This window comes from Pyrgilauda ruficollis, unplaced genomic scaffold, assembly GCF_017590135.1.
Source record: "Pyrgilauda ruficollis isolate IOZ18807 unplaced genomic scaffold, ASM1759013v1 scaffold38, whole genome shotgun sequence".
Lineage (NCBI taxonomy): Eukaryota > Metazoa > Chordata > Aves > Passeriformes > Passeridae > Pyrgilauda > Pyrgilauda ruficollis.
In genome coordinates this window covers 7,861,895-7,885,592 of record NW_024525267.1, presented here as the reverse complement: position 1 = coordinate 7,885,592, position 23,698 = coordinate 7,861,895, and the positions used below count along the sequence as shown (strand labels likewise).

The 23,698-nt window shown below is 42.7% G+C and overlaps 1 protein-coding gene across 1 annotated transcript in view; it reads left to right on the top strand.

Moving 5' to 3' along the window:
* The first annotated feature begins 656 nt into the window (after positions 1-656).
* The window catches only part of BRF1 (BRF1 RNA polymerase III transcription initiation factor subunit), a 186,767-nt gene continuing 163,725 nt past the window's right edge, over positions 657-23,698 (top strand). The window contains exons 1-3 of the mRNA XM_041476161.1: positions 657-737; positions 2,770-2,884; positions 14,781-15,062. Of these exons, the coding sequence (XP_041332095.1) occupies positions 657-737; positions 2,770-2,884; positions 14,781-15,062 (478 nt within the window). The remainder of the gene's footprint in view (positions 738-2,769; positions 2,885-14,780; positions 15,063-23,698) is intronic.

Genomic DNA, 23,698 nt, shown 5'->3' with positions numbered 1-23,698 from the left:
AGAATAAACAGTCTTTTCCCCTTTCCTTGAATACAGCAGAAATAAACACAAACAAGTCACTTCTGGACATAAATTCCCAAGTCTGTTGGTCCTGACGAGGTCTGACCTCAGATAGGTTCCCTTCTGTTGGTTCCTTCCTTTTTTCTCTCCTATCTGAAGCCAGCAAAAGCACATCAGCCATGACTGCGTCTGGGCAAGCAGGGAAGTCCTTGACTTTGTGAAGGAAATGGAAACTAGATCTTTGAGATGCCTTCCATTGTTCATCTGGCTTTACTACATTGGAAAAGAATAGTTATTCTTTCTGCTGAACCTGACTGAGTATGCATGACGTGTTTGTAACTATAATGGGATGTGTGGGGATGTGGATTAAAGCCTTGCCCCAAGGCTATTATTATAATTTTTTCAGAGTAATAATCAAGAGATGAAGGTGCACCATCTAATTTAGGTGTTTCAGCAAGTCACATTGAGATGGTGCCTGGATCTCCATATTGATTGGATTGGGAGACACAGTATTCACAGCATTGCAGACTTGGACAGGCAGGGTACTGACCCACCCATTGCTCCTTTGTACTTAGACACTGTCAGAGCTCTAACAGCTGAAGTGCTGTGATGGGGGGATATTTTAGAAGGAGGAGGGTGAGATGTGAAAGGCGGTTATGCTCTGCACAGAGAGAAACAGCCCAGATGCATGGAATTCTGCTGTGGAGCAGAGGGAAGCCAACACTGGGAACATCGTGGTAAGCATTTGCTACAGATCACCTCACCAAGAATACAAAACAAATGAAGTCTTCTCTCACTAGAGGAAGAAGTCTCACTGTCTCATGCTCTAGCTTTTGTAAGGTTTACTGCCTGATCTAAAATCTGCTGAGCAGGAAACACAGTAGGGCAAGAAATCCAGATTTCTGGAATGGGTCAGGGATGATTTCTTGACACAGGTGCTGGCCATGCTGAGGAGGGGATGTTCTGATTGATTTTCTACTCACAAAGAAGTAATGGTTGGGGTTGTGATGGTCAACGGCAGCCTTGGAGAGACCAAAAAGTGGTAGAATTTAAGACCACGAGAAAGCAGAGATAGGTGAGTAGCAGAAAAATGACCCTGAGAACACCAGACTTTGGCTTGTTCAGGAATGGCTCAGAACACCAGACTTTGGCTTGCTCAGGAAACTAGCAAGCAGCTTGTCATGGGATATTGCTGGGTAGAGTAAAGGGATGTTTAGGGTGGATGATCTTCAAGGGCCATCTCCTCAAAGCTCAAGCATGATCCCTACTGTCAAGCAGGAGCTTAAGAAGGCAGTACATGAAGCCAGGGTGTACAGAAAATGACTGACTAGCTCACACATAAAAAGAAAACACATAATAGGGGGAAGCAGGGACAGGCAATCAAGGAGCAGTGCAGAACTACAGAGGATGGGATTAAGAAAGCCAAAACTGGGCTGGAGCTGATAGCTGGTGATGATGGGAAGAGCAACAGGAAGGGCTTCTACAGGTACATTAGTAGTGAAAGGAAGACCAAGAAAATTCCACTGCTGAATTCCCTGGAAGTGTGCCTTAAATTGTGCAACATTGAATGTAGCATGTCCTAAATGCCACAGAGCCCCCAGATCACCCATGTGACATGGGAAAATAAATGAGAGGGTGGTGGTAGTAGTAGTGGTCCAGGAACCAGAGCTGCCAGGAAGGTCTCTAACCTGTGGTTGTGAGGATTACAGGGTTTAAGCAGCACTCTGCTGCTCCACTCTAATCTACCACTATTCAGGTGTGCTGTAGGTACTGCAGGACTTCCTGTCCTGAACCTCCCAGTGCTCACTCAAGGTGTTGGTGAAGGACTTCATGAACCCCTAGCAGATCTAGTAAGAGTCCCAGGTGGGCTGAGACCTCTCTGAAACTGAACTTACATCAACTGTGGCTGCTGATAGTGGATCTGTTCTTGTCTCACTGAGCTGGCAGAGGTTACACTGGCAGCAGAGTGCACTGAAGGACTTGCTACTTAGGAGTTAGCAGCAGACAAGCTCTCTGAAACACACCCCAAGCAGATCTTGGATTTCTTGTTATGCTTTTACTTTGTCCCTGAACAGATATTGCACAGTTGCTGGTTCAGCAGTTTCATATGCACAGAAGGGCTGCCATAACTGCTTCAGGATTAATTTGGGTTTAATCAGTGTTTTGGACATGTTAACATTTTTTATTTCAACACTATTGCAGAAGAGTTTTGCTGGAGGCTACTTAATCCTCTGGAGACTTCTGGCTGGAAGCATGAACAGATTTTCCAGGCCTGAAGCAGCAGATGTGTATCTGGACAAGCAAGACATTGCATCCCCTGCTGACTGACTACATGGAGCCATGAATGTCCTGGAGCAAAACTCACACTATTTCTGAACCATCTCTGTGAATGATGAAATCTGGTGGAGCAAAACCCAATAAGAACTGAGCCTAATGTTGTAGTGAGGATGTAACTTTAAGCAGGACAAATTTGCATGTGCCTGTAAGAAATGACAATTTAGATCATCTCTTTGAAGAGTAGTATTTCTTCTTAATGTTGAGTCGGAACTATTGGTTAACAACAGTCCAAATGTCCCAGGTATAATTTTTCAGCAGAAGTTGTGTGACTACAGAAAGGTGAGAAACCTAGCTGAGAGCATATCTGCACTGAAATAATTGCTTTCTGTGCTATTCTAATTTCATTGCCAAAGAGGGCTTGATTGCTGTTACTATCCCCTTGGCATGAGTAGAACTATATTACTTTTTTAATTTTTGACCTTCCCTTCACAGTCTGAAATACCTGACTTTTGTGACTGGAATACCACTAAAGAGGGGATATTCTCTTCAAACGGAAAACTGATGTACTATACTGAGCAGAAGGTTGGTAACAAAGCTGAGAAGTCAGGTAAAAATCCAGGAATCTAGCTTTAATATCATGAGGAATTTTCTGCTTAAAAGGGCTTACATGTAATACAATAACTAATGCAGGATAAGAATTGTCTTTCTTTCATTATTTTGTAATTGAAAATATCATTAAAAGATTCATTTAAAAATAAACATCGCTGTACCAGGGTGAGCAAAGCAGATTAACTGGCTTTAATTTCTGGATTTCTTGAGAATGTTCTACTTTAAAATAGAACAAACAAAGAAAAAATGAATCAGTGGAATAGTAACTTTGTAGAGTAAAATAACATAACTCAAGTGCTAAGAAGACATTTACAAACACCATTATAAATGCCAAAACATTGTTTTAGCTTTCCAGTGAGTTCTAAATGTGAATATTTTCAGTTCCACTGAAGATCAGGAACTTGTCCACATACTGTATTTTGACAAAATACTTCTCTGTGGTTCTCATCTGAGGTATCATCCAAGCCAAGCTCATCCTTGATGAATTAATATCAATGGAGTCACATGCCAGGAGTGTGGCTCTTTCAACATCCATTAGTGTAGAATCAAATTGGTATTTAATTGGTCCAGTTTGCAGAACAGACCCCTGGCTCTCACTCAAGCCCCCCACTGCATCAAAACCTGGACACTATGGACCTGTTGCATCCTTCTCTCTCCTCACAGCCCCAAGCACCCACAGACCTTCTCACCCACATTGGTGAGATACATTGAGGGAGCATACACCAATTGACTTAGCTCAAATCTTTCTGTCGTGCTTCTGCCTCTCAATGAGATCATTTGTTTGTTTTAGTTCCCTTGGGCCATCCATAAGCCTCCTCTGCGGGTACAGAGCATGAGTGAAACCCCCAAACTGGACCCTGCCAGAAGGGGCTGCTGAAGAGACCCTGTGACTGCAAAGGAGGGGGAGAAAGAAGAGTCCATACAGGTGCTGGTAATTTACCTGGCATCTTCACAGCTCTGAGAATGTGCAGATGTTGAATATCCAGCAGTGCTACTAACAGTGTGTACTCATAAGTGGGTCCCAGCCTCTCAGTGTCACCACCTTGGAGGGACAGAGAGGAGCCCCATGGCTTCTGAAGCCACGCAGGCTTTTTGCCTTTCAGAAGAAGACCAAGGCCTGGCTGGAAATAGCCAGTACACAACAGCCAGGGGAAGGTACTGTCAGTGAACAGCATGGAGTTATTTTGGTCTCACACAATGCACTACCTTTGCTATTTATCCTTGAGTGTCTTTTCCTAGCACTGTGTTTATTTATAGTCACACAGCTGTAGCCCCCTTGGGGACAATGTCAATAATTCTCAATGCAATGGCACTTGGAGTGGTGAGCAAAATGCAGGAGCTGGTCCCTGTCAGTGGCAAAGTGTCCAGGGACAACAGCAGAGAACCAGAAAACTCTGTAATTCTTGACTTGCTCTTACCTGGAAAAGAAACAGAAGGAGGGAGATGGAGCTCAAAAAGGCGAGTCACCAGGCATCCCCATAAAGGCTTAGTGCTTTTGCCAAGAGAATGAAATGTTTTTAATTCTCTTGGAATTAAACTTATTTAATCACTATAAACGTATTTCCTATAAACTTATCTGATTCCTTGTTAAGGAATCAGGTAAATTTATAGGAAATTTGGAGGTCTGTGTCTGTCAAGGACTCCTCATCCTTACAAGGCAAAGCTGTTGATACTGCACTTTTTAAAGGTACTTCCTGAGCTATCCCAGATCAATTCACTCAGTGCTCTAGTGATGGTATTCCAGTTTGGCAAAAGGGAAATCCATTGTGTCTGACAACATGTCATTTTAGTCTCTTTGGGAAAGAATTGATTCTGTGAGAGAGCAGATTCAACAGCCTCAGTTAATATTTACATCAAAGAAATGAGCTGGTCCTTTTACTGACTTCTGTAAAATGAAGCTGGATTTCTTTGAGCAGGGCATTTTAAAGGTTTTTTAAAAATCCTATTTGGTAATATTATACAATAATCAAGGCACATACAGCATCTGGACCTGTATGCTCTGTTGGTAAGTGTGCCTGCCTGTTTAGAGTGGCACAAATTTCCTGGCACCAATGAGAGTGACACCTCAGGGCTTTTTGAGGATTAAGCCTTGGTTCCCTGACATTCTCCATAAAGGTCAGTTAGCTTTTCCCATGTTCCCTCAAACTCTCTGACACTGAGCCCCTCTCCTTTGCTAAAGATGATTCAAGCCCTGGAATATGCCCATGACTAAGGAGCTATTTTGGTTTCAGAACCAGCTGTTTTTCTGGTGCAAATCATTGTAGCTCTGATTTAAGTCAAATGAGATGAGCTTGGCTTTGATAGTAAAACCTACATCCTCCTCCCAGGTGGGTCTGTCATCCCTACAGTGCTAATGCTCCCTACAGCAATCCATGTCACCCAGATCCAGCTCCATGCCACCTGCATGGATGAAAATTCTCCTTCAGCCCCCAGGCTTCCCAGAGCTGTGCTTTGTTTCTTGGATCAAATCACATTAATCTCCGGGAGGACTCTTACACCTCATCCCTCCCTTCCCTCATGGTCAAAGAAATCTCCCTCTTGGTCCATGTCTCTGTGTAACAATATAGGAAAACCAACCAAAACAGAGTGGGTTCTTCAGCTAAACATATCTTCATTGTATAGCTGGATAACCTGGGGCGGTGGCAGTATCTGGTGAGTAGCCCAAGGTCATAAAGAAAGTCTGTGTCAGAGCCTGCAATTTTATCCAGCTTTCCTGAATCTCAGACCCTTATCTTAGTTATTAGAGCACCTACAACAGCTCTTTTCTACACTTCTCTCTTCATGTACTAATGAATAGTGCATATTTAACAGTTTCAGTCATGAACTCTTTATTTTGTACTCAGATGCTGCCAGAAAAGTCCATGTTTTCCCTTTACTAAGGTAATGGAATCATATACATCTGATGAAATTTGGCTTCTTCAGCCAATGGATCAGCAAAGCTTTTTCTGTTGCGCATTTTCCTTGGTTCTTGAAATCAGCACTGAGACAAGTCCATCTGTGTGACATGCACTTATAAACTGGGATCATGAATATAAAATCCAGACTTCTTAGATCAGTCTGAACATACCAGATATTCTCTAGGTCAGCATTTGGAACAAGCTGTCACAGGCAGCTTATAGCACAGGAGTGGATTTCATACATATGACTTATAATCTAGTTTTAGTGTAGGAATATCTAAAGCATGTATCAGTGACTCATTTGTTCAAATATTGAGACTTGAAGCAAGAAAGTTGTCTTGCTGATTGTGTTTTTGTGCTTTCTAGTATGTGTCATGGAAAAACTTGACTGTCATGCCAAACTTTGTCTCCAAAAGGTCATATTCCTTTAGCACCTGTTGATTAACACAATACCTGAAACACCCTTCCTTACTGTTAATTATTAAGAATGATTGAAACCTATCTGTTTATTTCTAATAGTTGTTGGAATGCTGAGATAGTAGATATTTACCTGTTCTGGCCTGCTGGGCTAGAAGAATCCAGAAGCAGTCATTTGTTTACATTATGATTCCCATTCTGATGAAGTTTTCCCAGAAGACTGGACAGTGTTGTATCGGTGAATGTCCTGATCAGCATTTTGCTGCTCTCCCAGACCTCCTCAGGGCTGGTTAGTTTTTGTCATTTTGGTCTCTCAGGACCTTTTCTAGTAGATTAAGCTCTTACATCCAGGAGGAGATGTCACCTAGGGGGAATTACGTGACAGTGACAGGCTGAAGTGGCAGTGTTGAGGATAGAAAACTCTGATGGGTCGTGATCCTGTGGCAAATTAGAAATTGAAAACCATGCATAAGCTCCCCAGTGGAATTGCATGGAGTTAGATGACACCCTGGCTTTCCCTCCAAGACCCTGTAGTGCAGAGGTAGCTGTCCATGGATGGTGGGGCAGGAGGGCAGAGGTACAGAAGGAAAGAGGCCATGGCCTGGTACCATAGAATGTGCGCTATGAGCTCGTCTGCAGAGGAGTTTGGCTGGAAAAGTCTCACCTTCAATCCCAGAAGTTGCTGGATTGGATTGGGCTGATGAAGACACACAGGGGATCCAGGGCAAGCCGTGCCCTCGTGGGTGCTGCGTGTCAGCATCCCCCATGTCAGTACAGGAAAGCAGAGCTCTGTTGAAGTGGAGAACACATGTCTGCAGCCAGTTACATCAGCTCTGTCCAGGCTGCCGGGCCTGTTATGGCAGAAATGCAGGATTTCAGCAATGCTGCTCAAGGTTCATGAGCTTTTCAAGAGAATTGTCAATGCAGGCTAGTGCTGTTTTCACTGAGTGAAAAATGGTGTGGAGGGAACATAAATCAGCAGGTTAGGATTTATTTCCAAACTGGCAAATGAATATTTGCCTTGTGATTTTCCAGCTTATACTTTATGTGCACACAGATCAATTTTTTTTTCATTACTGCTATAATTTAATTGTGGGATTTGCTTTTACTCTTTGGAAAAAATCAAACCAAACCAAAATACCACATCAACCTTTCAGTTCTGTTATTCAAAAGAAAATTTGTTAGCAGGATATGTGCACTTCTTAAATTAGAATGTTTATTAGTTGCTCGTTTACTCCTTAAACTATGAGAGGAAGTTTTCTTTTTTTCTTCTTTCCCAATCTGGTTCTGGCTGGGAAAGCTGATAAAAATCTCACTTTTAAACTGCAATTTCTCCTCCTGTTGTTAGCAGACTTGATGATTGCAAATGAAAGGTGACCACAGAGGGAGTGCCTAAAGTGTCATCGTTGTACAGGCTGATGATCATTAGTCATGGTATATATTGGGAAAGGCTCCTCATAATTTTATATGCCATAAAAATAATTTGGTTTTGCTCCGAGTCCACTAAATTGCTGTTTCAGCTGGATATTTGTTGCAGCTTGCTGCATTACAAAATCTTTGCTCATCTGGATAGTATTTCTGCAGCATGGGTGAGAAGTCATGGTAGTAGCTCTAAAGCTTTATTAGGAAGAAAGTTCCACAGTTACTGTTTAGAATGGGATAAACTAGGAAGGAAAGATAATTTGTTAGAAATGCCAGCGCTATAATTTTATTCTTTTTTTGGATGTCCTTTCTACTGACATCATATATAAAGGCTCTTTCAGTAGGGGCTTTCTATATGTAAAATATCATAGGCAGAAAATGTATGGGAACATCCTTTTCTAGCTTTCCCTTCCAAAGGAAAGCATACAGTAGTTAAGCTCTACATTTTCTGAAATGTTGCATGCATGTGGATGTGGAATTAAACATGCTAAGAGCTCTCTGAAATACTTCTCATGCTGCTATAAATATACACACTTTACTAACAACTTGCATTATTGACAACATTGTTGTCTACTGTACTAATTTAAAAAATAATGGTTTTGTGTAATTCTCAGCAATATGATACAAACATAACCCCTGTAATGAAAACTGGTTCAAAAAGGGACTGAAGACCTCATTGTTTGGTAGAATACATAATCTGCTGACTGCTCTGTTCAATTTGGGCTCCAGACTGTAAACTCCTGGGTCAGGTTTTTTATAATCTTGGTGTGAGCTGACTGATTGAAGCACAGACAATGGAAGGGCAAGCCAAAGGCTCCAGATCTTACTGGCATATTGTTATATCAGATTCCCACTTTTAATTTACAGAAAAAAAAAACATTTTTAACTCATTAGATGGAGAAGAAGAACGCAAAACTGTGATTTTAATGGGGACAGGTGGCAGCGTGAATCTGCAGCACCTGGAAACAGAGAGCCAAGAGATGTCAACCAACAGATCTTCCCAGGGAAGTGTTAATTCCCAGACCCTCACTCACACCATCAGTTCTGTGGCTCCCAATTCATAACTAAGTAAGTTGAACTGTAAAATATAGAGGAGAGAGATGATCCCAGCTCCTTCTGAGTAAAGCAGAGATTGGTATGGCTGTGGTGACAGCATTCCCCCTTTGTGCTACTGATGTGGTCTTTTTTCTGAATAAATGGCAAGATTGCCTCTTTGGGGATGGATCCTGTTTAAGAAACTTCCTACTCTGGGATAAGACTGGGGAAGGAAAGATGTGCTTGCACAGTACTAAAATTTTTCTCTTAAACTATTTTATAACATAAAAAAATACACTCCTGGTGACTTAAGCTGATGATAAATGTCTCATTTTGAAAATTGTCACAGAGTTTCCCTTTGATAACTCCACAGTTAAAGAAAATATAAGTGATTTTCTTTTATTCTTTTTTTTTTTTTTTTTAATTTAAGCTGACTCAGTTTACTGGTATGAAACAACTTGATTTACTCAAGACATTTTTATGTCTGCCCTCTGAAAAATGTTACTTGTCTAATTTATTCAACTAATTCAAACTAGGAAATCTGCCAAATTCTTGAAAATTCTCCAGTGACAAGAAATTATTATACTATGACTTCTCTAAGTCTAATGGTGTTTTTATTTAGCCTGCTCATAGTTTTAGACAGTAAACAGCAACTCGCAGTTTTGACTGATGGTTTCTTTGGCACCTGGATAACTTTGGCATACTTGAGGCACTGGGACTCTCCTGTAGGAAAAGCAGGCAATGACACACGGCTCTTTCAAAGGACAATTCTTTGATGTCCTCTATGACCCAAACAGGTGAGAACTGGCCTCACCCACAGGCCAGCCTGTGCTTCCCCAAGCTGCTTGCTCCACCATAACTTTCCCCAGTACTAACAGGCTGTGTGAAGGAGGACACTGTGTTCTTACCCTGCTTCCAGCCTCTTCTCCATGCTGGCAAGAGCAGAGGCTTGAGTGTGGCTGCAGCAATGTTCTCTCACTGCTGCGGGTTTCAGTCTGAAGGGAGTCTCTGATGGCCAAAGGGCTCATGACAGTAAAAATACACACTTTTGAGTCTGTGTTGACACACAGGCATTCATGGTCTTCAATAACACTTGACTGGCATGCTCTCCTTCGATGCCAGCACACCCATTCTGGCCATGGCAGACTTCTGCCTAAGAAATGCCAATAAAGAGAGTTTAATTATTAATAGTGCCTGGTGACAGCAGGGTTTTTAATGTCCTGACTCAACGCTAGTGAACTTCTGGTTAAGTGGCTGTGTCTTTTCTCCTAATCCTATTTGCAACTTGCCAGGTATAATTTATAAATAGTCAGCACTATCTTAGGTATTTTACAGAGTTTATAGTATATATACTTTTTAACTGCACTGAATTTACTGCACTCGATTTACCTCAATCCTCAAGCAGATGATGAACCACTCCACAGCTATTTTTTCAAACTTATTCTTCAGAACTAAAGGAGGCTCATATTTACTTTTTGATGCTTCCAAGTCATTTAGTCTGAATTTCTGGCTTTCGGTTCCAAATTTGGGAAAACAATAGGAACACTCTGTGAGATCTGTGGTTTGCTTATGTGTTTGAGTATGCAGAACCACACAGTGTCAAGTTCCTGGTTTTTTTACCCTTGCACATCAATACTTATTGAAGGCATCATTTTTAGGCTATACAGAAGACATATTTGCATTAAAGTATCAAGTGTACACATAAAAATGAGACCTGTAACCTGGAATTTCCTCATTTTAGTTCAATTTCCTTATGCAGACAGTTGCTTAAACAGGCAGTTGGCTGACTGGAATGGTTCTCTGATGGTGAGTGATGAATCCATTGATGTTTTAATAAATATGTTTTGTCTTCAAAATAAAAGAGCTGCAGACAATCAGAATTGCATTTCTACAGGAATATTTGCCTGTGCTTATATCCCCAAGTGATGGAGACCTGCAGTTATTCACTGCAGAACATAACCTATTTTTCACTAAAAAGGGTTTCCTGTTAAATTATTCCCTGAACAGATTATTTTCTATTAGGGCTGTCTGATCAGCATCACATTATTTGTCTGGACAAAGAGATGCTCTTTCTTTTAGATGCTCTAAAACAGGAGTAAAAAATCCCAACTGATATGAAAGAAGTGTGATGGGAGCAACACTTCATCACTGACTGTAGCTCAAGAACAGGATTGCCAAGTGAAATGTTTAGACCATTTTTAAACTTTTTCACTTGCTACCCAGCTATATTGTGATACACCTCAAAGCACCAGATGTTGTAGTTCTTGAAAGCATACACAGACAAAAAAAATTATTAAAGAGATAAAAAGTCTGCTAGTGAGTATGAGCCTTCTGCTGGTGAATCCTTAAGTTGCACATTGCTAGAAACCAGGAGGACACATCTATTTTTACTTTGCTTACATCCTTCTTAAAAGTACCCACTGACAATTCATACATCTTCAAGTGGTGTGCTGGCAGGGGCAGATGTTCAGAGCAAAATAGCTGCTCACAGCTTCCAGCTTGTGAGAGACTTCCTCAAGTGGTGGTAGCTTCTGGATCTTTGTGCTCAATACCTTTGGACTTTTCCTCTGCTAATTTCTGAGCAGATATTCTAAGTGACAGAATTTGTGCTTTCTGCTGTCCTTATCTACTACGAATTGTACCAGGTACAGATCCTGGGAAAGTAACTGGGAAAGCCACGGGGTCTCTGCCACATACTCAGGAATCTTGATGAGCCATCAAGTGCTAGCTCTGGTCAGCAGTGATGTGATTTAGTAGATGCCAAAATCTTTTCTTCTCGGAATGTTCCCCTCAAAGCTTTTTCAATTACCATTCATTGATGAGCGTCATGAAAACAATGTGCGGAAATAATTACAAAATGCACTATTGTATAAAAAAAAAAAAAAAAAAGGAAAACATGGAAAATCAGCCTGAACTTTGGGAGCACTGCAGCTCCTCGACGATTTCATTTCCTTGGGTGCCCCCTCGTGTCCATCACCAGTGTAGCCGAAAGCTACAGTTTGAACTGACACAGACAAAAACCCAAAGTGTCCACTTGCTATCACCTTATAAGGCTAACTCATTTCGAAATCATTTTTTCCACCCCTCTGTCTAGTAACCCTATGACTTCATCTCCAAAGTGTAAATTTTCAGGTTGAGTGGGTAGTTTATGCCTTATCTTGGACTGTCCAAAACCAAAAAAGGCTTCCTCTGCTTGTCTTTTGCCTCAAATTTTGTTCATTTTCAAAGTTCTTGAGTGACTTCATCAATGCTCTTGGGCATGATTTTAAAAGGAACAATTCCAGCTGAAATGCCAGAAAGCTGAGGATACTCACAGAAGCAGATCATATTAAAGGATTAAGTTTTGTTCACCTCAAATATGAAAATATTTCCCATACAGGCTGGTGTGTTGGGAAACTCAGTGCCCAGAAAGTTGAGTTACAACCAAAAAGCCAGAAAAGCTCTGGCTTTTTTGTCATATGGCACTGAAGTATCTGCTTCCAATCTTAATGTTCACATCTGTCTCTTGTGGAAGTTCATCAGCTTGCCCTGGTATATTCCTGTTGTGCTGCACAGCGTTTGCAGCATTCCCTCACACTCCAGGCTGGATTTGTACAGCCCATTTCCATTCTTCCTGATGCTGTAAGAGCAGTAGGGAAAAATATATATATATAATTTTCAAGCAAATAAGAACAGATCTTCTCTTTGAAACCTCAACAACTGAATGTCAAAACCATATACCCACAGGTGGATTGTATTTGATGTTTTTGGAGGCATGGCAGGAAGGAAATTGGTCGGTCTGGGCTAAGAGACATCCTGATCATCACTTTTTGGCACACTTAGGAGTCAAAATAAGAGATACTAAACATGAGTAGGTGATATGGAAAACAGGTCCTTTCCTCCTCTTAACTAAAAGGACAAAATAATGCAGGGAAAGGAGCTTTGTCAATACAAATTTTTTAATGACCAGCTCTTACTCTCAGGCTTAGGACAATTTACTAAAAGGTTATTTTTTTAGCCTAAATAAACCAACCTAGGGGTTATTAATTCAGCAGGCTCAATGCTATAAGTCAAAAGAAGTTTAGTTAATCCTCTAGCAAGCAGAATGGGAAAAGAACTTGAAGAGGTGAAAAATTGCTTATATTTTGGCTGGTGGAAAACAGTCCTATGGAAATGTTTGAAGTATTTAAGGAGTATTGTATATGAAAGTTTTCATGAGTGGGAGGCAAAGACTGAAGTCTCCTGGACTGGGAACCCATTTTGTTTAATCATCATTAACCTCACCTTATAAGAAGAATAAAAATTGAACAGACATCTTTCTTTAGTATGACTTTAAATGAGATCCTTTCTTTGGACAGCAGCTGTATCTTAGGCTTTCACAAGTGTCCTTTGCTGCTCACATTCAAAGTGAAACACTCTGAACTTGTTTGGGACTCAAAAATGTCTTGCAACACTTAACTGAAGCACCAGCAATTTTGAAAGGGATGTAAAACCTAAGTCCTCACAGGACAGGACTATATTAGTCTCTACCTGAGTGAGGTAAAAAGAAACTTTTTAATGGAAAGATATTTCAAAACTGCCCACTGCAGGATTTTTTGTGTTTGTGCTGGCCTTCGTCAGAGCCTATCAGGGATTGTTTATCAGGAATATAATCTTCCCCTGATATTATCTGCACAGTGTATAATTTTGTGAGATCATGCTTGGCTACTGTGGCACTCATTACCTCATCATCAGCAGGAGGAACTTCAGGAAGGAAATAACCTCCAGAAGCAGAAGGAATTTGGAGAGACCCAATGTTCTTATTTTAAAAAATACACCTCTGTCAATAGAATAAAAAGAAAGACCAACTGTGTACATAGTGGTACAATCTCCATTATGATATAGCTATTTTTCTTTTCCAAAGCACAGAACCGTGAGATTTTTAGGCAAATGACATAATTTGAGGCCTATAAGATGCTCCGTTTTCTGGATGGAAAGGTATTGCTCTAGTGCATGCCCCAGTGTGCCTCTAAATGAACAAGTCATTTTGTTCCATGTACAAATGGTATATTTGTACCCAATCAGTTCATGGAGGTCTGTACCCGATCCCTGGCTGCATCTGAGTCATTTGGTGGAAGACAGATACTGACAGTATTGAGTTTTACAAGGTGAAAAATTCTGCTTCTGCATTAATTGTTAATTAATTCTGCATTTCAAAAGCCGACAGATGGAAGTCTGTACAAATATCCAGCTACAGCAGCTATTCTGTAGCTTCCTTCCCATCTGTGTTATGGTGCTGATTTGCTACATGTGGGTTGAGTGCTAAAGTGAGCAATAACTTGGATGAAAACTGAGTTCTTTGATTCAGTGATTCTATGAATCATTGAGGACATCAACCCCTTGGAGTAAGTCCAGAGGAGGCCACCAAGACAATTAGAGGGATGGAGCACCTCTCCTATGTGGAAAGCTTGGGAGAATGGGGATTGTTCAGCCTGGGAAAGAGAAGGTGTTGGGGTGATCTAATTGTGGCCTTACAGTACCCGAAAGGACCCTACAAGATGGAGAGAGACTATTTACAAGGGCATGTAGTGACAGGACAAAGGGGAATGGATTCAAAATGAGACACAGTAGGTTTAGATTAAATACTAGCAAAAAATTCTTTACTGTGGCCATGCTGAGGCCCTGGCACAGGGTGCCCAGAGCAGCTGTGGCTGCCCCATCCCTGGGAGTGCTCAAGGCCAGGCTGGACGGGGCTCTCAGCAACCTGGGATAGTGGGAAGTGTCCTTGTCCAAGACAGAAGGATTGGAACGAGATGATCTCTAAGGTCCCTTCCAACCCAAACCATTCTGTAATTCTACAATAATAAACAAAGAGTTCCAAACCAGCAGACTTCAACTTTATGCTGCCTTTGTCAGGCAGGGCATGAATTGCTGTAATGAAACAAATTCATAACGCCTCAACAACTTTCATCTCAACATTACAGAACGATTGAATAGATTTAAGTGATGAATTTGATTGACGAATTTTATTGATGAATTTGACTGATGCCCAGAGGGTGCTGAGGCCCAGGCACAGGCTGCCCAGAGAAGCTGTGGATGCCGCATCCCTGGGAGTGTTCAGGGCTAGACTGGATGGGGCTCTGAGCAAGCTGGCCCGGTGGAAAGCATCCCTGCCCGCGGCAGAGGGCCGGAGCCAGGTGCTGCCAGCGAACAGGAGCGGCACAGAACCCGATCCCGGGGGCACGGAGACCAGCGCGGGCCGTGAGGGAGGAGCGCTCCGGAGGGGCGGGAGCGGCGGGCGAAGCCTCGCGAGAGCGGGCGGGGTGGCGGCGGCTGCCGCGCTCCTCCCCGTGCCGGTGCCGGCGAGCGAGGCCTGCGCGGGCCCGGGCCGGGCAGTCCCGGGCTGTGCCGGCTCCTCCGCCGTGGGGCAGTTCGTGTCGCTGGACGGTGAGTGCGGCTGGGCCGGGGCAGGGCGGGGCGGGGGGCGGTGTGCGGAGAGGGGGCCCGGGGGCACAGGGAACGGGGTGTGGGGAATAGCGGGCGGTGAATGAAGAGAGGGTGTTGCGGGGATGGGGCACATGGCAGGAGGGAAAGGCAGCTGGAAGAGGCGTGGACAGGGAAAGGGGAAGGGGCTGCGAGCAGCGTGAGTTCAGAGGGGACAGGGACAGAGCACAGGGATGAGCGACCCAGCGGAAAAGGACCTGGGGGTGCTGATGACAGCGGCGGAACGTGAGCCCAAGGCGTGCCCAGGTGGATGGGAAGGACAGCGGCATCCTGGCCTCTGTCAGGAAAAGTGTGGCCAGCAGGATCAGGGCAATGATGTGCTGGGCATTGGTGAGACCACACTTTTGAGTGCTGTGCCCAGTTCTGAGCCCCTCAGTTCGGGAAGGACATTGAGGGGCTGGAGCACATCCAGAGAAGGGCAGCGGAGCTGGGGAAGGGTCTGGAGCACAAGTCTGCGGGTGTTTAGCCTGGAGAAGAGGAGGCTCAGGAGGCACATTAGCGCTCCACAACTCCTTGACAGGAAGGTGGAACAAGGTGGGGGTCGGGCTCTGCTCCCAAGGAATAAGTGACAGGATGAAGGGACATAGTCTTCTGCTGCACCAGGGGAGGTTTGGGTTGGACATAAGAAAGAATTTCCTCATGGAAAGGGTGATTAGACATTGGAATGGACTGGCCAGGGCAGTGGTGGAGTCGCTGTCCCTGGAGGTGTGTAAGGAAGGGCTGGCCGTGGCACTCAGTGCCATGGTCTGGTTGGCAGGGTGGTGTTCAGGTTGGACTCAGGGATCTTGGAGGTCTTTTCCAACCTAATTGATTGTGTGATTCTGTGAGGTCAGGGACAGGGCATGGGGCTGAGGGAGCAGTGGGCAATGGGAAAGGGATGAGGAGATGCTGTGCCAGAAGGTGGGGTTATGGGGATGCTGCATGGGGGAGTGAGGACAATGTATAGGGGAGACAAGGACACTGCTGGGAGATAAGGACAATGTATAGGGAAAAGGGTGCTGTGCAAAGAGTGTAAGGGACAGACCGTGGGAAACCATGTGGTGCAAAGAAGGGATAGGGATGGTGCCTGTGGGAACTGGTGCTGCGCAGAGTGGAAATGGGAGAGGCAATGCATGGGGAGAAGGAGAGCATGCTGTGCAGGGAGTGGGAGGCTAGGATGAATAGGAGAAAATAGGATGAGAGAGATGCTCTGAGTGTGATGGAGTATGTGTGTGAGGGACTGGGGCAGGTGTGTGACAAAGTTTGAGGCTCTGTGGAAGGGCTGGGTGCACAGGAACTTGGGAGGTAGATGAAATTATTTGGGATAAAGGACAGGAAAGGTTGGGTTGGGCATTTAATGGACAGAGGGGACATGTAGGGGCACAAGGAGAAGAAACAGGCTGGACATGAAGGGTCTAGGGTCTCCTGTCAGTAGATGGGTTGGGGTGATTGTGTGAATGCTCTGGAGGATAAAACGTGAAAAAAGGCTACATCAAGATAACAACAGTGTTTAAAAGGGGAGAGAAGGAAAATGGGTGTGGGGAGGTTTAGTGTTTGAAAGGGGAGAAATGGAAAATCTGTACAGGGAATGTTTATAAGGAGAAAGAAGCATAAGCAAAAGCATGGGAAAGAGCTTAGCAGTGAAACAAGTGGCTCTGATGGATTGTATAGCTGTGGGGAAGAAAGAGGAATTCTTTCTGTGGTGGAGAATGCAGCACTGCAATTTGGAGTTTGGGAGTTTACTGTAGGCTAGGAGTTGTCGGATGCCATTCCTGTCTTCCAACTCAGGGTGCTGGCATTACTTTTTTTACAGCATATGAGCAGCTCTTGTATCCTTCGCTTTTTCCTGTTTTGATGTGGAGACTACATTTTTAAGGGCTTGTTCTGCTTTTTCCCTCCCACCCAAAATTATGCAGGACAGATGGCGTGCAAGCTAGAGCTCATTTTGGGATGCCTTTATCTTTAAAAAATAAATTTAAAGGAAAAGAGAGAAATGCACCATACTGAGGTGCATTTTTACCCTTATGGATGAATTGCACAGTACTTAAAATTTCTTTAAGGTGTAGCCTTTCTTTTTTGTGTAAGTCTTGAGATGTGATTGTAAGTCTTGAGTCTGTGATTTTGTGAGTGCAGGCCCTGTTTCACACCAGAAATATTTTAAGGAAATTGGGATATGGATGACTTATGCTGGTACAGTTCTTTACGTTCCAAATCAGATGCTTCTGTTGTGAATAATTTTTTTTCCTCAATATAAACTGAGTGATGCAAGCTAATCTGAAAAGACATATTTTTGCTGCACTAAGTGTCTTCATCATGTGTGCTTGTCTATTAATGTGTTTATGACTGATTAAAATCCTCTGGAATGGGGAGAAAAGTAATTTACTGTGTAAGGACTTTGTATCTCCCCAAAGGGTGGAGAATTCACAAAGGAATGTATATTTCTTTTAAGTCAGAAACCACGTACTTTCTGAAAGCAACATTTTCTGGTAAGTTACACCTTTCAGTGACTTTTGATTATGTTAGTAAATTTCCACCAAAATGGAATGAAATGCCTTGGTCTGAGACTTGGATTGTGTGGTCTGATGATCTCAGAGAGTCTTACTATGTGAAGCACTTGCAGTGTCAGAGGTGCCTGGGGTGCTGTTTTTGAGTCCCTGGCTCATGGTTGGTAGGGCTGGGTGTCTCAGAGAGCATTGTCTAAGGTTTGCAAAGGTAGAGGGATCTCAGGTTCTTTATTGCAGGGCTGGGAATTGAACGGGGCTTTTGGTATTTTTGGAGTTCAGAGCTACTGGTTATGCAAAAATATTCCTCAAATCCTTTCAAGATCCACAGCAGCTTCTATTTGTGTGTTATTACATGTTGAATACAGATGCATTTATTAATAATTTCTTTTTACCTTCGTAATAGAAAAGCAAAAGGGAGTGGAAAGCACTGAGACACTGATTTTTCTTTTTTACATGTAGGAAAACCTTTTATTCTACCAAGCTGCATGTTAAGATTTCAGAATCTTGCATCTGTTTGCTGAAGGAGAGAGTCCTCTACTTGTCTATAGTAATATGAAATGGCCAAGTCCTTGCTAATAAGTCATGTGGAATCCCTATAAAACATTGCAAATGCCTTCTTTTATTCTCTCAGGGTTGGAGGAAGGTGTGAGATCACAGTTAAGTTTTCTTTGGCAGTATTTACATTGAGCTAAATTATGTGCCTGGTGTAGGAAGCCTCAACACTGATGCCTTTCACAGAGGAGAAGTTTGGTGTAGCCAGTGTTTTCCAGTGCAGATATGTGAGTCCTTTGGAAAGTTCCTTTCCATTTTTTTTTTTTTTAATGTTTTAGCAGCTGAAATTTTGGTGTGCTGAGAAAGTGTGGGCTTGTGCTTGGATGTGAATGAGGGAGTTTGCTTTGTTCTCCATGAAGTCTTGGGAAAATGCAGTCTTGTTAAGTGTGTTGGACAAGAGGGTAGAATCAAAGAATCATTTAGGTTGTAGGAGAACTTTAAGATTATCAAGTTCAGCTGTTAACCCAGTACTGCCAAGTCCATCACTGAACCACGTTCCTGAGTGCCACATCTACATGCACAAGATGAACCAAGGTAGAAGTTGTGAAGGACAAAAAATATGTGTTCTGCACAGGTCAATGTAGGGTAACAATGCTTTTTGGCAAAATGGCTTGCCTTGAAGATCCTTTGGAGCTTTTTTAAGGAAGTTGGTAAGTGGGCAAAGCAGATGGTTTGATTTTCAGGGGAAGATTAGCAAGATCTTCCACCAGAAGCCTTTTTGGTAAGTGGACAAAGCAGAAAGTTGGATTTTCAAAGCAAAGTCAGCAGGATCCTTCACCAGAAGCTTTTTTAGAATCTGAGCTGTCATTGATAAGGAAAAGTCTTTACAGAGCAGAGTAGCTCTTCAAATGATAGCAAATATAATCTAGAGAGTACAGAAGGAGATGCCAGTGAAATTCCATAGAATCTGGACTGATGATCTGGAAAACAGGTGACTGTTGAGTTAGTGAGGTTTGTGGGCAATGCTAAATTGTTTGGGACAGTAAAGACTTCAGAAGAACCTGTTGCTTTTAGTGGATGGGTGGTAGGATAGCAGATGGGATCAAGAGTTGCTGTGAGAGTTAGCATTTTTCATTTCTTCCACGTGTGGGATGGTTTCTTCTACATCCAGACTGGCTAGGATAGCATTGGAAGGAAATCCCTAAGTCATAATGGATAGCTTTACAAATTGCTCAATGGTACAAAAGAACCTGGGTGGGGAGGAGGGTGTTAAAAGTGAAAAGAGCCCATACAGCATGCCTGTACACTGTTACATATCCACAGTGTTACCTCCAACTGAAGTGCTGTGTGCAGTTCTGGTGGGTTTCTCCTTTCCTCCCCCTCCTCAGGAAAAACCTCTAATAAAGCTAGAAAAGATACAGAGAGGAAGATGGAGTGATTAAGAAGAGAGCTTCCTGAAGAGCTTCTCAGTTAGACTGACTGAATAGACTCAGCATCTTCAGACTGGAAAAGAGATGATTGAATGGGACCACAGTAGAGATTTGTAAATGCAGTAAAATAACACAGCAAGGATGAGCAACTGCTCAGGGTCACATAATGCAAAAGCTAGGGAGTGCTAAGAAATCAAGCAGCTAACTGATTGCAAAGGTAGTGGGTAGGAGGCTCAGAAGCATTAGGATGTTCAGAAGCATTAAGAGGTTCAGAAGCATTAGGAGGTTTTGTTTGGTTGGTTTTGGTTTTTACAGAAACCATGTGAATCTGAAGTGAATGTTAAAGGTTTACACGAGCTTAAAATGATTGGGCAGACAGAATAAAAACGTGTCATGGCCATTAAACAATACATTATTTCTGATTCAGGAAATCCTTGAGCCACAGATCTCTAGACACTGGGAGATTATATGAGAGAACTATACAGCAAGCTTTCCTCCTGTATTTTGTGTTACCCTTGTAGGCATGTGTATTAATGGGCTTTCTCATTCAGAGGTGGGATACTGGACTAGTCTTTCAGTCTGATTTGCCACAGCTGTTCTTTTGAGACTTCACAGGAAGATCATGTTCTTTGAGCTTTACAGAGCTAATCCCACCGTTCCTTTCAATGCTGTCTGTCTGAAACACTGGCAAGTCAGCTCTTCTTGCAAGGTACCTGTCACTTCCTGGGTTGTGAACTGGTAAGTTATTTCACTAGCAAGGGAATAACCCCTTCATGCTGTAGAAGGAGCTGCTGTGTATTGTTTTGTTGATCTTTTGAGAGGAAAGTCCTCTGAAAGCTTTGATATGCCCCATACTGGTCTAGTTGGTTGTAATTCTTAATTCTGTTGTGAGTGGTCACAGTCAGGAAAGAATCCAGCCTCAACACTCCGCCCTAGCTATGTTACTGTTTTGAAGCTTGTGAACGCCCTGCCTTGAAATTTGTTTTCTGAACCTGACTGATTTGACCCTGGATAAGTCAGGAAGTAGTGGAGAAGGGTTATCATGCCTGTTTTAGCTCCAAGGAACTGTGTTGATTGCACAGAAAGTGTTTGAGGCATGAGCTTTTCCTAGCTGAGTCTAATTTTGAACAATGACTATTCACTTTATAACTGATAGCCAGTTCAGACTAGCCAAATAGATTGTTCACTCTGACTTTCTAACTTAAATTTGGAGAGCTTTTGAATCCTGCTAATTGCAATGAATGTGCAATTATGCACATTATGCAATGTCTTGCTTTTTATTGTTCTTCATACCCAAGTCCTTAACAGCCTATCAGTTGCTACATTTGAACACATCCCAGCAGGAAGTACAGCAATACAGGGTCTGAGAGCAAGGTGCATTTCTCCCTCTCCATTATGCTGTAATTGCATCCTGGAGGATGGAGTTACACCGAGCCCTTTGCCAGTTTGCACTGGTTTGATGGCTGCTGCTTTTGTAGAAAGGCAAGTTAAGAGCTGTCTGCCATGTCTGAAGGTCTGGAGTTCTCTGATTGCTCTTTCACTGTGTCTGGGTGGGAGTCCCCTGTCTTGTGGTAATTGTTGGGAGGAACTGCTTTCACAAATTGTTTTTTTTAAGCTGACAGGAGAAAAACTGATGCTGAAGAGAGAGAGAGAAAGCTGAGCATGGAGCAAACCTGACAGCCCAGATCTCTCTGCAGGTTTTTGTCTAAAGAAGCTGAGAAAGGTGAAGGCTGGGACTTCTGACACTAATCAAAGGAGAAGAAAAGTCCCACCTGGGAAGGTTGATGTGCAGGCAGCAAGGCAGCAAGCTGGAAGATGTAACTGACAAATACAGCACCAAGAAACAATGCTGCAAGGTGTACTGAGCTTGTGATCCTCAAGCATACTGTCTGGGGAAGCTTAGCTTCTTTTGTTCCAGAAATTCCCTTTAAATGCTTGGTAGTAAGTTGAGAAAAACAGATCTGATAAGCTTCTTGGTCACAAACCAGGTACTGCTGGTTCTTGCTGTTCCTGACCAGCTTCTCTCTGGTGTTCTCCCAAGGCTGCTCATGGCCCTAGAGCCCATCCCAGTCCTCAGGGATGTCAGCCCCTGTCCCAGGAACTGCACAACAGGGCAGGTCTCCAGCTCCCCACTGCCTTGCCCTGCCCATTGACCCAGTAGAGCCAGGCCCATGTGCTGTCTGGCCTCAGCCCATCCTTGTGGCCCTGTTTGGACATTGTGGGGCTGTGTCTGACCTTGTTCCCCTTGCTGGGCCTGACCCTGACCCCCCTGTGCAGTCTGATGTCCTGCCTGGCCTAGCCCATCCCTGGACCCATGGAGGTGCCTGGTGCCCTCAGCTCTGCCTGTCCCTGCCCTGCTGTAGAATTCAGAGTCACATATCTAGTACAAATTTAAATGAGAATTATTAATAAATCTTTTAACTTACTTAGTGACCAAGCCTGGACGTTTTAGGGCAGTGACAAATACACAGACACAGTCACAGAAGCAGGATTCTGCAGTGGGCACTGACAGCATCAGTAGTTCTTCAACAGTGAGTCAGGTTCTCTGGCTCTGGTACAGCAAACATGCATTAACACTCTGCATCTCCAAATGTACATGAGTTTGCAGTGCACTAATTTGAGGCTGGTGGGAGGTTATCTTTTGCTTTTGCTCATAAGGGGAAAAGGAAGTTGTGAACTGGTAATCCTTAACACACCAACAAGTGTTTGTTAAAGTTTTTGGTGTAGGAGGTTCCACAACATTTGTAAGTGGCCTGCTTCAAATTTTAGAACATCAAGGAAGAGTTTATTTATATTATTAAAGGGTTTTTTTTTTTTTTGCAAGTGACTTATAATGAAATTACTACAGAGACCTATTAGCACTGCCACAAATTCTGAATGTGTACTCTCACTCTTCAGTGTCCCATGACAGATTTAATGTATCCTTAGCTCTTTTACTAAAGCTGTGGTATGCTCAATGTTTTAGATCTACCAGTGGGAGGTTATTGAAATATTTTCTTTACTATTTTATCCTTAAAATCTTAATGTTTTTACATCAAGGCATGTGAGCTACATTGACCTCGCTTGCAGAACTTGACAAGAGTTTGCCTTGATGTAAATATTTATGTTTTGGGAATTGTGGAAATGAAAAGTTATGGTCAACAAACTGGGAAGAAGAGAGGGACTGACTGCACAGAGAAAAAAAGCTTATGAAAAATTTAAGCTGAGCTTACTAGTCATTCATCTTCTCTACCTTTTTGTCCTGTAGCACTTTTTAAGATGATCAATTACTGTCACAGTGATTGCTAGTGAGACAGTTGGGAAAGGGGATGAACTCTGTATTTTTGTGGGATTCTGTGCTTTTGTCTACTTGGTTCTTATGTACAATAAAGGATTCTTGTGTATTTTCAAATATTAAAAAAGTGAAAGGAAGTAAGGGTTTTGTTTTTAATTCATAGTTGTTAATCGGTTTTTCTGTAAGATATTGATAGACCAAGTCCTGACATTAAATGTTTCTTACAATGCAGCCTCAAATAATCCTGAACTGGGCTCTGCCAATAATACACATGCTAAACTTGAAATGAAAACACTTGCTACTGAAAAGTTAAAATAACATTAATACCAACAAGTTTCCTTGTATTTGTGGCCCAGCTTTTTAGAGATTACTCTAATTCATGGTTAATTCTAAGTTATGCAGAGTGATCATGATGTCAATTGCAGTACAGAGGAAGGGAGTATAAGTATGCTGGATTTACAGACCCTTTGATGGAAATCCTGAAGAGTATTTACCTGATTCATCCTGTGTCAGATTACAAAACTAATTCATAATCATGCTGTGTTGGGAAGGAAGAGGGAGAACTTCCATCATCTGCTGTATGTTTTAGTGAGAGGAATCAAATCAATTTTGCTTCTCTCCCCAAATCCTCCAGGTGGCAATCGTGCACCAGAGTTAATATGAAGCTTTTTCTGGCGTTGAGTCGTTTCCATACTGTCCCTGGGATGGCAGCAGCAGAGGGTGCTGCTGTCAGCTGTGGCAGTGCAGAACAGTGCACATAACTTGGAAGCAGACTGATTTCATAGACTTGGGCAGTCCTAAGTGGGGTTGTGGTGAATGCAACTATATTTATGTCTGCAGTTGGTAGTTAGGAAAATAAGCTATGATGGAATAGATTTAAAGTTTGTCTATGTAATTTTA